The 15,900-nt window shown below is 40.4% G+C and overlaps 1 protein-coding gene across 1 annotated transcript; it reads left to right on the top strand.

Annotated features, from left to right (window-relative positions):
* Positions 1-583: 583 nt before the first annotated feature.
* On the top strand, positions 584-6,853 carry LOC139424614 (lysozyme g-like). Its single transcript, XM_071176621.1, has 4 exons — positions 584-853; positions 5,117-5,307; positions 5,431-5,569; positions 6,494-6,853. The coding sequence occupies exons 1-4, from the start codon at positions 850-852 to the stop codon at positions 6,625-6,627; spliced, it is 468 nt and encodes a 155-aa protein (XP_071032722.1). The 5' UTR covers positions 584-849; the 3' UTR covers positions 6,628-6,853.
* Positions 6,854-15,900: the final 9,047 nt, after the last annotated feature.

Raw genomic sequence — 15,900 nt, 5'->3', positions numbered from 1 at the left:
TTCATTTTTTGATTTGTTAAAAAAGTTTGAAATATCCAATAAATGTCGTTCCACTTCATGATTGTGTCCCACTTGTTGTTGATTCTTCACAAAAAAATAAAGTTTTATATCTTTATGTTTTAAGCCTGAAATGTGGCAAAAGGTCGCAAAGTTCAAGGGGGCCGAATACTTTCACAAGGCACTGTACATGAAAGGCATTGCAATTTGTGAGTAAATGCAACCAACATTGATATGTAAGCAACTCTATCAATAACAAGATTATAATCATTAGCTAAATGATTGAATCGAACTTGCAAACAAATATTTTCCAAGGCTGAAGCGTGACAAGAAATAACTACATTGAAAGACCTGCACCGTAGCGTTGTTTGTAGCTGCTTCTATGCGTGCAGAACAAATTCTCTACTTCCTGTTTGCGTAGTCTTTCTAAGTACCAGAAACATCCACTAGGGGGCAAATAACGCCATTGAACACAATGAAAATCCAATTGAACCGTTGTAATAAAATAATCTGTTACCTTCTAACAGGATGGCAGCACACTTTCACTTTTACTTGAGTAATTGTCTATTTCGGTATCTTTACATTTACTCAAGTATGACAATAGAGTACTTTTTCCACCACTGCTGGAGAGGAGCTTGGCCATGCAGTGCATTTGCTTGTAATTGGTACGTCAGCCCCTAATCTTTCCATGTCCGTTATAAAAACAGTGTTGCCTAAAGGAAGTCAGTTGTGCATGGGAAGAGGCATATTTGTCATATTTGCAACAGCAGCAGCACTACTACTACTACTACTTCTTGAGTTTTAGTTTATACATTTTGAGGAATCTCCAGTTTCAAGAATCAACACATCAACATGGGTAAGCTTTTATCTTTTGAAAACAGAGGCAAATTGTGTGATTCGGTTCCATCTACTAACCACGTTTCCATCCACAGTTTTTGAGAGTAAAGTCGTACTGTATATATTTTTTAAATATCATGACAGCTGTGATGGAAACAGGAAGCTCCATTAAAATGTTTACAAACGCAGACAGATAATTTGTTTGTTCGACATGGTGGGATCTTTTTGTGTTGGTGAAATAAATAATGCAAAAATTTGGCTACAAATGAAATCAATGATGATGAAAAGAACCAGTACCTGGGCTTGTGGAGTCTACTGAGTGCACAGGGATGAGCTTGATGCTCCTTTACAATAAATATCAATGGTTTTATTCTAGTGACATGATGATCAATGCTTGACTGCGTTTGACAAGACGTTGGCAAGAGCGCACGAGCCAAAAACAGTGTAGGCAGGCACATTTGCTATTTAGCGCAACAGTTGTTGTGACAAAACTATCGGTAGATTTGAAAATGCGATAGAAACATTGAAGTTTTTATTTTTATTAGGTACATGAAAACTAAAGGCACAATATGCATAAATTGCTCCGCCATTTCCTGGTTGCAGAACTTCTCATAGTTAGCGTAATTTCAGTTTGTGACAAAACAAGCAGTCATTGTGTAGAGAACCATTGTACCATCTAAACCCTGTGACACATATTTCCCATAACCAAAAATATTGTACTTTTAGCTGTTTGATGATGGTGCACAAAACCGAAAGTAAAAGAGGCAAAAACAAAACTTAAATGGGAAGCATAGAAATAGTGCACATGGAACAGACCGCTTCTTAGACTTGCTTTTAATGAGAATGACAGATCTATAACTAACATTTCTATGTGAATTTGGTCAGGCCACCCAAAAAGTTTTATATATTGCAGCAACAAGTCCATTGGGAGGAGACACACAACTGGTGGGAAAATGTGAATTTTTGCAGATTTTAGAATATTTGCATGAAAATCTAGCTAGAGTCAATCAAATGTATTTATAAAGCCCTTTTTACATCAGCCAATGTCACAAAGTGCTGTACAGAAACCCAGCCTAAAACCTCAAACAGCAAGCAATGCAGATGTAGAAGCACGGTGGCAAGGAAAAACTTCCTAGAAAGGCCAGAACCTAGGAGGAAACCTAGAGAAGTACCATGCTCTGAGGGATGGCCAGTCCTCTTCTGGCTGTGCTGGGTAGAGATTATTACAGAACGTGGCCAAGATGTTCAAACGTTCATAGATGGCCAGCAGGGTCAGATAGTAATCACAGTGGTTGTAGAGGGTGCAACAGGAGTAGATGTCAGTGGCTTTTCATAGCCGATCATTCAGAGTTAGACAGCAGGTGCGGTAGAGAGAGAGTCCAAAACAGCAGGTCCAGGACAAGGAAGCACGGCCAGTGAACAGGTCAGGGTTCCATAGCAGAACCGTTGGAACTGGAGCAGCAGCATGATCAGGTGGACTGGGGACAGCAAGGAGTCATCAGGCCTGAGGCATTGTCCTAGGGCTCAGGTCCTCAGACAGGGAGCATACTTAAATTCACAAAGGACACCGGATGAGACGGGAGAAATACTCCAGATATAACAGACTGACCCTAATACTGGAGGCTGAGACAGGAGGGGTCGGGAGACACTGTGGCCCTGTCCGACGAAAACCCCGGACTGGGCCAAACATGCAGGATATAACCCCACTTTGCCAAAGCACAGCCCCTAACCACTAGAGGGATATCTTCAACCAGCAACCTACTTCCCTGCAACAAGGCGACAATAGCCCAAGAAGATCTCCGCCACGGCACGAACCCGAGGGGGGCGCAACCTGGACAGGAAGATCACATCAGTGACTCAACCTACTCAAGTGACGCACCCCTCCTAGGGACGGCATGGAAGAGCACCAGTAAGCCAGTGACTCAGCCCCCATCATAGGGTTAGAGGCAGAGAATCCCAGTGGAGAGAGGGGAACTGGCAAGGCAGAGACAGCAAAGACAGTTCGTTGCTCCAGAGCCTTTCCGTTCACCTTCACACCCTTGGGCCAGACTACACTCAATCGTAGGACCTACTGAAGAGATGAGTCTTCAATAAAGACTTAAAGTTCGAAACCGAGTCTGCGTCTCTCACATGGATAGGCAGACCATTCCATAAAAAATAAGCTCTATAGGAGAAAGCCCTGTCTACAGCTGTTTGCTTAGAAATTCTAGGGACAGTAAGGAGGCCTGCGTCTTGTGACCGTAGCGTATGTGTAGGTATGTACGGCAGGACCAAATCGGAAAGATTGGTAGGAGCAAGCTCATGTAATGCTTTTTTTTGTGTGTGTTTAAAAAAAATGTTTTACCCCTTTTTCTCTCCAATTTCGTGGTATCCAATTGTTTTAGTAGCTAGTATCTTGTCTCATCGCTACAACTCCCGTATGGGCTCAGGAGAGATGAAGGTTGAAAATCATGCGTCCTCCGGTACACAACCAACCAAGCCGCACTGCTTCTTAACACAGCGCGCATCCAACCCGGAAGCCAGCCGCGCCAATGTGTCGGAGGAAACACCGTGCACCTGGCAACCTTGGTTAGCGTGCACTGCGCCCGGCCCGCCACAGGAGTCGCTGGTGCGCGATGAGACAAGGATATCCCTACCGGCCAAGCCCTCCCTAACCCGGACAACCCTAGGCCAATTGTGCGTCGCCCCACGGACCAGAAGCTCATGTAATGCTTGTTGGTTAGCAGTAAAAATCTTGAAATGAGCCCTAGCCTTAACAAGAAGCCAGTGTAGAGAGGCTAGAACTGGAGTAATATGATTCATTTTTGGGGTTCTAGAGCATTGCAGTAGTCTAATCTAGAAGTGACAAAAGCATGGATACAATTTTCTGCATCATTTTTGGACAAAAAGTCCTGATTTTTGCAATGTTACGAAGATGGGAAAAAAGCTGTCCTTGAAATATTCTTGATATGTTCGTCAAAAGAGAGATCAGGGTCCAGAGTAACGTTGAGGTCCTTCATAGTTTTATTTGAGATGACTGTACAGCCATCAATATTAATTGTCGGATCCAACAGAAGATCTCTTTGTTTCTTGAGACCAAGAACTAACATCTCTGTTTTGTCCGAGTTTAAAAGTAAAAAAGAATGTACGCCATCCACTTCCTTGTGACATGTCTGTCGCACATGGGTGTCCTTTTAGTATACAACTCTGAAGTCTGACTAATAGTTAAAGCTATTTCACAAACTCTGCTGCACCAGTTAAAATATCCTGTCATATATTTATATTAGCTTTGTCATATTATGTGTCATGTTTCATTTGAAATGTATATGTAGGGGAGAGTGGGGTAATTTGAGCCACTTTTGTTTCTAGAAAACCATACACACAATTATTGATTTGACCAAATATTTAGGAAAAGGTAATAATTTCATGGAGTCTCTGAAGGAAGAAACCACATGGAAAAAGTGGTAAGCAAGTTGTGCCCCCCCAAATTATTTTATTGTGTCAGAAGTTTCATGATGTTTGTATCTAAACTAAACCTTTCATGAAAGTGCATCCTTGTAGTTTTGTGGGCTAATATAGTCTAAATGTTTGCCTTGGGGTAAGTTGAACCAATGGCCATGTTGTATGTTGAACAAATTGAAATGTTTCCTTCCCAGGCGTGATGCAAGGCATTATCGCTGGGATATGAGGCAACAACGGGGCCTGGCCTGTGTAAAAACAAAAGCACATAGTGTTTGTTAGGTGTTAGTCCTTTGTTAAAAGGTGCTTAAAATGATTAAAAGACAACAAAAAACTATTGTGATTGTTTTTGAACTGTGTTCTGGAAATACGAGTTTTAAAAAGGCAGTGGTAATATTTAATTCAGTACAGAAATGTTTATATGGCACACTTTACCCTGTCCCTCAGCTCAATTTACCCCATACCTGGGATACACAACATCCAGAAATATATGTGGATATATTTAATAGAAAGATGACTATATTTTCCTTGACGGAGTGATGCTGAATGTAAAAAATGGCTTAACTTACCCCACTCACCCCTACCAGAAATCTATATACATTTTGTGATTTGGAATATCACTGCTACCTTCCAAAAGGGTTTGTACTAAATATACACTTCAGTTTGGGTTTGTCTTGTGTAGTCTGTGCACTTTGAATTTAATCTCACGTGAATTGTCTTGATTATAGCCTATGATATGAAGGTTGGTACTACTTGTACCTCATACAGCTAGCTGTAAGTGGTCTCTGGCAACTCTTACAAGTTCTGACAAATACTCAAATATAATAAGTTAATTTACAAACAGGATCTCATGAAATGGCAGGAGAACTGCCATACATGAACAAGTATAAGTCCATCATAAAGCGGGTGGGGAGTAACCATGGAGTGGAGCCATCCATCATAGCTGGGATCATCTCACGAGAGACCAGGGCCGGGACAGGAGCAGGACTGGTCAATGGTTGGGGGGACAATGGAAATGCGTTTGGACTCATGCAGGTAGGTACTCAGTTTTGCAGGTACCTTTGTTATACTGTTGTTGGCAGACAAGAGAGCTTGTTTCCTATTTCACAATACAATACAAGTGGTGTCCATAGATTTCTATTGCATATTTTTTTATAGGTTGACAAAAACTGGCACATTCCACGGGGGAGATGGGACAGTGAGGAACATCTGAGTCAAGCAACTGGGATACTCGTTGGTATAATTGGATCGGTTCAGAGAAAATTCCCTTCATGGACCAAAGAGCAGCAGCTGAGAGGTATTGCCTACCAATTGACCCGCCCTTCTTGCCAATAGTTTTTTAGATTGATGGAAGCTACAATGTATTTGTCTGCATCATTTCCAATCCACCATATTTTTGGGGTAAAAATATATATCACTATCCTTTCTAAATAGTTTCCTTTATTATTTTCTCCTAACCCTGCCACTCCTCCCCTAGTTGGAGTAAACAAATGGGAAACAACACCTAAGCTTCTACTTCCAGCTTATGCATACTATATAGATTTTACTAACAATGCATTTTACAATAGTTATCTTTTTGTTTGTTTTTAATCCCATCCTTCAGCTACTGTCAACCCCTCCCATCTATCTCTGAAGACCATCCAGTTTTCTATTCTCATAGTCTACAGATTGCAAACCAAAGATAAAAACCTTTGCTAAAAGTATTATTATTTTATTGATCGATTGACTATGACTTTTCAAATCACCCAGCAGTGCTATTTGCCAAGTTAGCTCCTGGTAAATGTTGAAATTCACCAGACATTCCTGAACCGGCGACCAAAAACAAGCTATATACCCTGTATAGAAAATACCAAAACAAAAGATCTAATGATTCTGTCTCTTCGCAGCAATATCTGGAGACCTGGGATCGTTGTATCCCCCTTATATAACATAACATTCTGTTGTTTGCCATCATTTTGTATAATCATTTCAATTTAAATTCTACGTTTTTTAATCTGTTGTGGTTCTGCATCAGTTCATAAACCATGTGCCAAGGAATCAGTACATCAAATCTCTTCCCAACAATTTTGCAATCTATATGGCACAGCTGTCCATTTTTGGGTCCTTAAAGGAAACTGCCCAGAGTTTGATAGAGATGATCAGTCATAGGTTTAATACAAACTTTATTATGCATTATACAACTACATAGATTACATTACAGCATGTGTGTTTGTTTTTTCAGGAGGGTTAGCAGCCTACAATGTGGGGCTGGATAATGTCCACTGTTACAGTAGAGTGGATGAGATGACCACTGGGGGGGACTACTCCATGGATGTTCTTGCCAGAGCTCAATTTTACAGACGTAATGGTTATTAAAGTCATCTCCGTGATTGCCTAGCAGTTTTCGATTCAGTTTTTGATTAAGACCATTGTGAAGTAAATGACATATCCTCTACTATCTCATCAAAACTTAGACTGATGTTTAATTGTTAATTCATTATGATTCATTAATCCAGTGTTTAACGATCCTTGTCCTATGGTGCACATTTTTCTTTTGGCCTAGCAGTAATCCACTTGAGTCAACTCATCATCAAACTTTTAGTTGGGAAGCACAGATTTCTAACATTCTAGTTCATATAATTTTCCAATCCAACGTAATGAGAGAAATGTTTCTGACCTATTTGTGCTCCCTGTGATTGTCTTGCACCGTCACTATGTATTGAAATAACATGACTAGCTACAATCTTAAAAATAAAATGCATGATTATAGTCTTTCTTTTGTTGAAATCAGTATGGTGGAAATCTGGTAGCAACCCCAGTCAGGTCTTGGAATGACTCATTGACTTACTTCTCGAAATACAATTTTACAGAATACACACATTTTTTCTTAGTTTGGTAACATTTATTAATTGTCAAGGTAGTGTGATTACATTGCTGATTTCCAATTTGTATGTAGTTTAATCTGTGATTAATGAACAGTATTTTTTTTAAATAATTCAAATGAATGAAATATAGGCTACCCATTGATTCTTGCAGAATATCACTTACATTAATACACGGTCTTCCACTCAATAAAGAAATCCAACCTTGCATAGACAATTACATCATTACACCTAAAGATACAACGAGTGGACAACATTAGGACCACTTTCATAATATTGAGTTGCACCCCCTTTTGCTCTCAGAGCAGCCTCAATTTCTCGGGGCATGGACTACAAGGTGTCGAAAGTGTTCAACAAGGATGTCTAGCTGCCCTGGCTCCCTATGTAGGCCCATGTTGACTCCAATGCTTCCCACAGTCGTGTCAAGTTGGCTAGATGTCCTTTGGATTGTGGACCATTCTTGATACACAATGTGAAAACTGTTGAGCGTGAAAAACCCAGCAGTGTTGCAGTTCTTGACACAAACCAGTGCACCTGACACCTATTCTCATACCCTGTTCAAAGGCACTTACATCTTTTGTCTTGCCCATTCCCCCTCTGAATGGCACACAAACACAATCCATGTCTCAATTGTCTCAAGGCTTATAAATCCTTCTTTAACTTAAGGATCGGACCATTCCCCCCCCCCCCCCCCCCAATGTTTGCCTAAAATGACATACCAAAATCTAACTGCCTGTAGCTCAGGACCTGAAGAAAGGATATGCATGTTCTTGATGCTGTGAGCAATTTGTGTTATTCTTCAATAACACAAACTCCAAAGCAAATCAAGGGGAGAAAAATAGATGTATTCAGACAGGACAAATCAAGATGTTATGCTGGGAGGTAGATGTTCAGTCTCCCCTGTCTTCAGCTTTTCCCCACGAACAAAGGAACAGGATGCCATTTATAACCCCCCACCCTAGCCTGGGGTTGACCAATCAGAAGTCCTTGCAGTACAACTTGGCCAATGGCCAAATAACAAGTATCCTGCCCCTGACTCAATGTACAGAACGTAGCACATGTCACTCTGAGTTCAGGAGTGACATTTCACAGATCCCAAACAGATGTTGAACTGAAACCCAACTCCTATTTACAATCGCTATTGACCATTAGTACTCTAGTACTCTCGTCCACTCATCTTCTGTGTTGTATCTCATCTTCAAAATATTATTATATTCCCCCCTAGACCATAAAAAAATTCATATAGTTCAAATGTATTTTTAGAAAACATGAAAAAATAGACAGAATAAAAAACATTAGCAGTAAGCATAAAATCCTTCACATGAAACACCTTGCAATTCTATAGAACACAAAGGGCATATTCTACTTGCCGTTGCAATAAGAAATAGATTTCACACAAAGTTATAGAGAAGAGGTATCAACAAGTGTGATACCACATCGGAGAGAGCATGGTTCGTTACAGCACAGAGGACAGTTACCACGGGCACATTGACCACAATCATGAGGCTTGGTGTGACGATGAAAACCCTTATGACCCCCACCACATTCTGGTCAACACCACTGACACCCATCTCCAAAAAGGACACGGTTGATGAATCTTATGATGTACTCTCACATAATCGTAGGATTTTAGCAGACAAACATCGGGCAATAGCACACTTAACCTGGATGAGGATAAGAAAAATAAACGCAACTCCCAACAATTGGAAGTATCATGCTCACCAAATAAACTTCCCCATGTACCAAATGTTGAAGACAACCACATGACTAAGCCTAAATCACCTGGATTGTAATCATGGTACTTAGTGCCCGCAGTTCTGATCTTTTGGATCAGGTCAGTTATTTCCTCAGAATTATCAGGAATGAAAGTACAGCGTTCAGCACCAATAACAGCACATGTACCCCATTGTGCTGACAGAAGATAATCAAGTGCCAATCGATTTTGCATCGCCACAGTCTGAATGGCAACCATCTCAGCTGTAATTAACTCAAGACTCTCAACTATACAATTAGCTACGAGTTCCAAAGGGTTAGCCATTATTAATAACTATTTTAGAAATACCATAAGATGGAAAAGCAATCGCAAAGAATCTCTCCGTTTATGACGGTGTGATAAAGGAGAATTCACTGAATGCCTTACGTTTCCCAAGGTTTTCCAGAAAGCACATTTTCAGAGTGTCCCACTTTGCCAATACTCAACCTACTTAAAAGCAAAACATATCCTTCACATATTTCGTGGATGTAGATTCTCGTGTTATACATAGACTAATAGGTGGTCCTTTGGAAAGGTGGAATAATACTGAACAACAAATATACTACCCAGCATGCAACAAATTCAAATACTTTACTGAGTTACAGTTCATTTAAGGAAATCAGTCAATTTAAATAAATTCATTAGACCCTAATCTATTGATTTCATATTACTGGGAATACAGATATGCATCTGTTGGTCAGATATAGCTTCTTTTTTTTTAAAGGTAGGGGCGTGGATAAAAAAACCAGTCAGTATCTGGTGTGACCACCATTTGCCTCATGCAGCACAACACATTTCCTTCGCATAGAGTTGATCAGACTTTTGATTGTGGCCTTTGGAATGGTGTCCCACTCCTCTTCAATGGCTGTTGCTGTATATTGGCGGAACTGGAACCCGCTGTCGTACACATCGATCCCAGAGCATCCCAAACATGCTCAATGGGTGACATGTCTGGTGAGTACGCAGGCCATGAAAGAACGTGGACATGTTCAACTTCCAAGAATTATGTACAGATCCTTGCAGCGTGCATTATCATGCTGAAACATGAGGTGATGGCGGCGGATGGACGCCAAGATAAATTGCAATTGTGTTAATTGTATGTAGCTTATGTCTGCTCATACCATAACCCTACCAACATCATGGGGCACTCTGTTCACTGGATTGACATCAGCAAACCACTCGCCCACACGAGCACGCAGGTGAGCTTCCCTGAGATGTTTTTTTTAAACAATTTGTGCAAAAATTCTTCAGTTGTGCAAACTCACAGTTTCATCAGCTGTCTGGGTGGCTGGTCTCAGATGATCCTGCAGGTAAAAAAGCCGGATGTGGAGGTCCTGGGCTGTCATGGTTACACATGATCTGCGGTTGTGAGGCCGGTTGGAGGTACTGCCAAATTCTCTAAAACAATGTTGGAGGTGGCTTATGGTAGAGATTATCTGGCAACAGCTCTAGTGGACATTCCTGCAGTCAGTATGCCAATTGCACTCTCCCTCATCTTGAGACATCTGTGGCATTGTGATGTGACACTGCACATTTTAGAGTGGCCTTTAATTGTCCCCATGATGATGCTGTTTAGCCAGCTTCTTGATATGCCACAGCTGTTAGGTGGATGGATTATCTTGGTGAAGGAGAAATGCTCACTAACAGGGATGTAAACAGATTTCTGCCCAAAATTTTAGAGAAATAATATTTTTGTGCATATGGAACATTTCTGGGATCTTTTATTTCAGCTCATGAAACATGGGACCAACACTTTACATAATGCATTTATATTTTTGTTCAGTCTATATATTTTTTTTTATATTTTTTATATAGTGGAAGACATCTGAAATCTATGATCATAGTGCCCTCTACTTGTGACAGGCAAAATTGAATCTGATATATTCTATAGCATTAATCTAGTTTTGTCTTCTGACATTTGAATTCAACATTGATCTTTCATGTTCAGTGATATGCTGCAATGTGAAAAGCCAATCTCCAACTTCTCTAATTAGTAAGTATGGTAAAAAGTATAACATAAGCAGAGAATCACTGGGATTTCTTGACATTTCAGAAAATGTACAAAATGTCCTATTGGTAAGGAAAAATAAAATAAACAGTGATAATTGTATAAAAAGTTTAATTTCAATTATTTAATTAACCAAAAAATAGAAACAGCCATGATAAACAAGGAAAAGAAAAGTAAAACTGAAACCCCGGGAGGATAGGATAAAATCAAATAAAAGATGAATGAAGTGGGAGATCAGGGAGAGACATTTAAAATAAAAAACGGTCAGATCATTTTTTTATTCTCCCTCTCTGAAAGACACAGGGACAGATGGGCACGGCCACGTAGTCTTCACTGGTCAGGGGGTGATTTTCATCTGGAGTGTTCAACTGAAACGAGAAAAGGTGAAAGACGAGGGAGAGGTTAGTTTACAGCGTCTAACTTTGTGTACCCACATAAAATGACTTCCAGATGTTGGGTCCAAAAAAATAACCTAATTAAATAAATGGATGCCTGCAGCCTTTACACCTGTATTAATGGCACCTGTTTGAACTTGTTAATAGTATAAAAGACACCTGTCCACAAACTCAAACAGTCACACTCCAAACTCCACTATGGCCAAGACCAAAGAGCTGTCAAAGGACACCAGAAACAAAATTGTAGACCTGAACCAGGCTGGGAAGACTGAATCTGCAATAGGTAAGCAGCTTGGTTTGAAGAAATCAACTGTGGGAGCAATTATTAGGAAATGGAAGACATACAAGACCACTGATAATCTCCCTCGATCTGGGGCTCCACGCAAGATCTCACCCCGTGGGTTCAAAATGATCATAAGAACGGTGAGCAAAAATCCCAGAACCACACGGGGGGACCTAGTGAATGACCTGCAGAGAGCTGGGACCAAAGTAACAAAGCCTACCATCAGCAAGGGCATTGAAGATGAAACGTGGCTGGGTCTTTCAGCATGACAATGATCCCAAACACACCGCCCGGGCACCGAAGGAGTGGCTTCGTAAGAAGCATTTCAAGGTCCTGGAGTGGCCTAGCCAGTCTCCAGATCTCAACCCCATAGAAAATCTTTGGAGGGAGTTGAAAGTCCATGTTGCCCAGCAACAGCCCCAAAACATCACTGCTATAGAGGAGATCTGCATGGAGGAATGGGCCAAAATACCAGCAACAGTGTGTGGAAACCTTGTGAAGACTTACAGAAAACGTTTGACCTCTTTCATTGCCAACAAAGGGTATATTACAAAGTATTGAGATAAACTTTTGTTATTGACCAAATACTTATTTTCCACCATAATTTGCAAATAAATTCATTAAAAATCCTACAATGTGATTTTCTGGATTTTCTTTTCTCATTTTGTCTGTCATAGTTGAAGTGTACCTATGATGAAAATTACAGGCCTCTCTCATCTTTTTAAGTGGGAGAACTTGCACAATTGGTGGCTGACTAAATACTTTTTTGCCCCACTGTATACCTATCCTAACCTGTCTTTCTAAGGTCTTCGAAAGCCAAGTTAACAAACAGATTACCGACCATTTTGAATCCAATCGTACCTTCTCCGCTATGCAATCTGGTTTCAGAGCTGGTTATGGGTTGGTCACCTCAGCCACGCTCAAGGTCCTAAACGACATCATAACCACCGTCGATAAGAGACATTACTGTGCAGCCGTATTCATCGACCTGGCCAAGGCTTTCAACTCTGTCAATCACCACATTCTTATTGGCAGACTCGACAGCCTTGTTTTCTCAAATGATTGCCTCGCCTGGTTTACCAACTACTTCTCTGATCGAGTTCAGTGTGTCAAATCGGAGGGCCTGTTGTCCGGATCTGGCAGTCTCTATGGGGGTGCCACAGGGTTCAATTCTCGGGCCAACTCTCTTCTCTGTATACATCAATGATGTCGCTCTTGCTGCTGGTGATTCTCTGATCCGCTTCTACGCAGACGTCACCATTCTGTATACTTCTGGCCCCTCTTTGGACACTGTGTTAACTAACCTCCAGACGAGCTTCAATGCCATACAACTCTCCTTCCGTGGCCTCCAACTGCTCTTAAACGCAAGTAAAACTAAATGCATGCTATTCAATCGATCACTGCCCGCACCTGCTCGCCCGTCCAGCATCACTACTCTGGACGGCTCTGACTTAGAATACGTGGACAACTACAAATACCTAGGTGTCTGGTTAGACTGTAAACTCTCCTTCCGGACTCACATTAAACATTTCCAATCCAAAATTAAATCTAGAATCGGCTTCCTATATGGCAACAAAGCATCCTTCACTCATGCTTCCAAACATGCCCTCGTTAAACTGACCATCCTACCGATCCTCGACTTCGGTGATGTTATCTATAAAATAGCCTCCAACACTCTACTCAACAAATTGGATGCAGTCTATCACAGTGCCATCCGTTTTGTCACCAAAGCCCCATACACTACCCACCATTGTGACCTGTACGCTCTCGTTGGTTGGCCCTCGCTTCATACTCGTCGCCAAACCCACTGGCTACAGGTTATCTACTAATCTCCCTTATCTCAGCTCACTGGTCACCATAGCAGCACCCACTCGTAGCACGCGCTCCAGCAGGTATATCTCACTGGTCACCCCCAAAGCCAATTCATCCTTTGTTCGTATTTCCTTCCAGTTCTCTGCTGCCAATGACTGGAACAAACTGCAAAAATCTCTGAAGCTGGAGACTCATATCTACCTCACTAGCTTTAAGCTGTCAGAGCAGCTCACAGATCACTGCACCTGTACATAGCCCATCTGTAAACAGCCCATCTATCTACCTACCTCATCCCCATACTGTATTTATTTATTTATCTTGCTCCTTTGCACCCCAGTATCTCTATTTGCACATTCATCTTCTGCACATCTACCATTCCAGTGTTTAATTGCTATATTGTAATTACTACGCCACCATGGCCTATTTATTGCCTTACCTCCCTTATCTTACCTCATTTCAACTCACTGTATATATACTTTTTGTTTTCTTTTGTTCTACTGTATTATTGACTGTATGTTTTGTTCATTCCATGTGTAACTCTGTGTTGTTGTATGTGTCAAATTGCTATGCTTTATCTTGGCCAGGTCGCAGTTGCAAATGAGAACTTGTTCTCAACTAGCCTACCTGGTTAAATAAAGGTGAAATAAAATAAACAAAAATAGCGTGTTCATGGATTCACCTCTGTGAATTAAGGTGTGTTTTTATCATGTCAGATTTGACAGAGATAGGGCCGCATGTCAGAGTGAATAAGTGAGTGAGTGGACAGGGTGGGGGGGGGCTTGAACACTTTCCTATTCACATTATAGCCCAACGTACGCTCCTCTGACACATGACAACACGGCAATCATACTGTATACTGTATAAGCCATATAGCCACATATTGTCACGACTCCCACCAAAGTTGGCTCCCCTGCCTGTTCGGGCGGTGCTCGGTGGTCGTCGTCACCGGCCTACTAGCCGCCACCGATCCCTTTTTCCTTTTCTGTTAGTTTAGTCTTATTAGTTGCACCTGTTCCTATTTGTGTTTTCTTGATTTGCTTGCCTATTTAAGCTTGTGAGGCCCGCTCTTGTTTGTGCGGGATTATTTTGTGTTCACCTGATTCCCACCTTCCACTCCTATTCATCCATGACACATATAGGTTATACTGTGGTGTGTTTCTTGAATATAGTTTATGAATGGCATCCAAAACCTTGATTAACAGATCTTTTGATAATACATAACACACAATATCCCATATTTAATAAATTGGGGCATTCTTGAATTGCAGTGGCATTTGGGAATGGCATTTTGGGGAGAATGAAATACATTTTTCTAGTTGTTTCATTTATTTAAATGTATTTCAGAACATCTTCCTTTTCTTTATCAAGTAATGTGGCAGATTTTAATTGCTTTAAATATTTTTTACCATTATGATAACATTGTGCCACCAGTAGAAGTAGTAACACCAATGACGTTAACACCAATGACACATTTCATTAAAGATGTTCTTGAATGGAGGCCTCAGATGCTCAAATCTAAGGTCATTAACCCTTTAAAGGGGCAATCAGCAGTTGCAACATCCATTTTAGGACTTGTAAATTAATCATATGTACCTCAAGAGCTTAGTTCAACTGCTTGATGGAAAAGTGTTTTCTCAAATGATCTTTATTTAGTATTTGTCAAGAGCTACAGTTTTTTTTTCGCCTATTGTAAATGTCTTTCAAATTATTTCCTTTTTTTCCCCATCATGACCCAAAATATAGTATTGTTTATCTCCAATGTTTGTAAACAAACAACATTTAAACAAACACTATATAGCTTCAAAACATAGGTAAAACTATCATTTTGATACCATGGATGGTCAGTTCTTGCATCTATAGCTCTGTCTATTAATTTGAGTGGTTACATTTCTCCAGCCCCATCCCTCAGCTTTTTACCAAAGCAGGGGTGGTGAGACCACATTTTTATTGTTTCTTCTGCTGATTGCTGCTTTAAAATAATTTCCTGAAGCAATATGATTAATCATTTTACTCACAATGTAATTTCCCTTCATTAAAATTGAGTAACTCCAATTATGTTTTTTATTTAGACTCACCAAATAACAAATGGAATCCTCAAATTATTGACATACTAAAAGAGTGTGATTAGATATTCATTTTCATTCATAGCTAAGTTTCCCATTGGTGGAAATGCTCATGTTCCTTGTATATCTTTTACAGTGAATTCAGACCCCTTCCTTTTTCCACATTTTGTTACATTACAGCCTTATTCTAAAATGGATTAAATAGATACAAGTTCTCATCAATCTACACACAATACCCCATACTGACAAAGCGAAAATAGGTTTTTAGACATTTTTGCTCATGTATTTATTATACAAAACAGATATACCTTATTTACATAAGTATTCAGACCATTTGCTATGAGACGTGAAATTGAGCTCAGGTGCATCCTGTTTCCGTTGATCATCCTTGAGATGTTTCTACAACTTGATTGTGGTAAATGAAATTGTGTTCACAGATCTTGGGAAAGGTAC

Source organism: Oncorhynchus clarkii, chromosome 13, assembly GCF_045791955.1.
Source record: "Oncorhynchus clarkii lewisi isolate Uvic-CL-2024 chromosome 13, UVic_Ocla_1.0, whole genome shotgun sequence".
Taxonomy (NCBI): Eukaryota; Metazoa; Chordata; class Actinopteri; order Salmoniformes; family Salmonidae; genus Oncorhynchus; species Oncorhynchus clarkii.
Note: the sequence above shows the minus strand (reverse complement) of the source record. Positions and strands in the feature narration are given on the sequence as shown.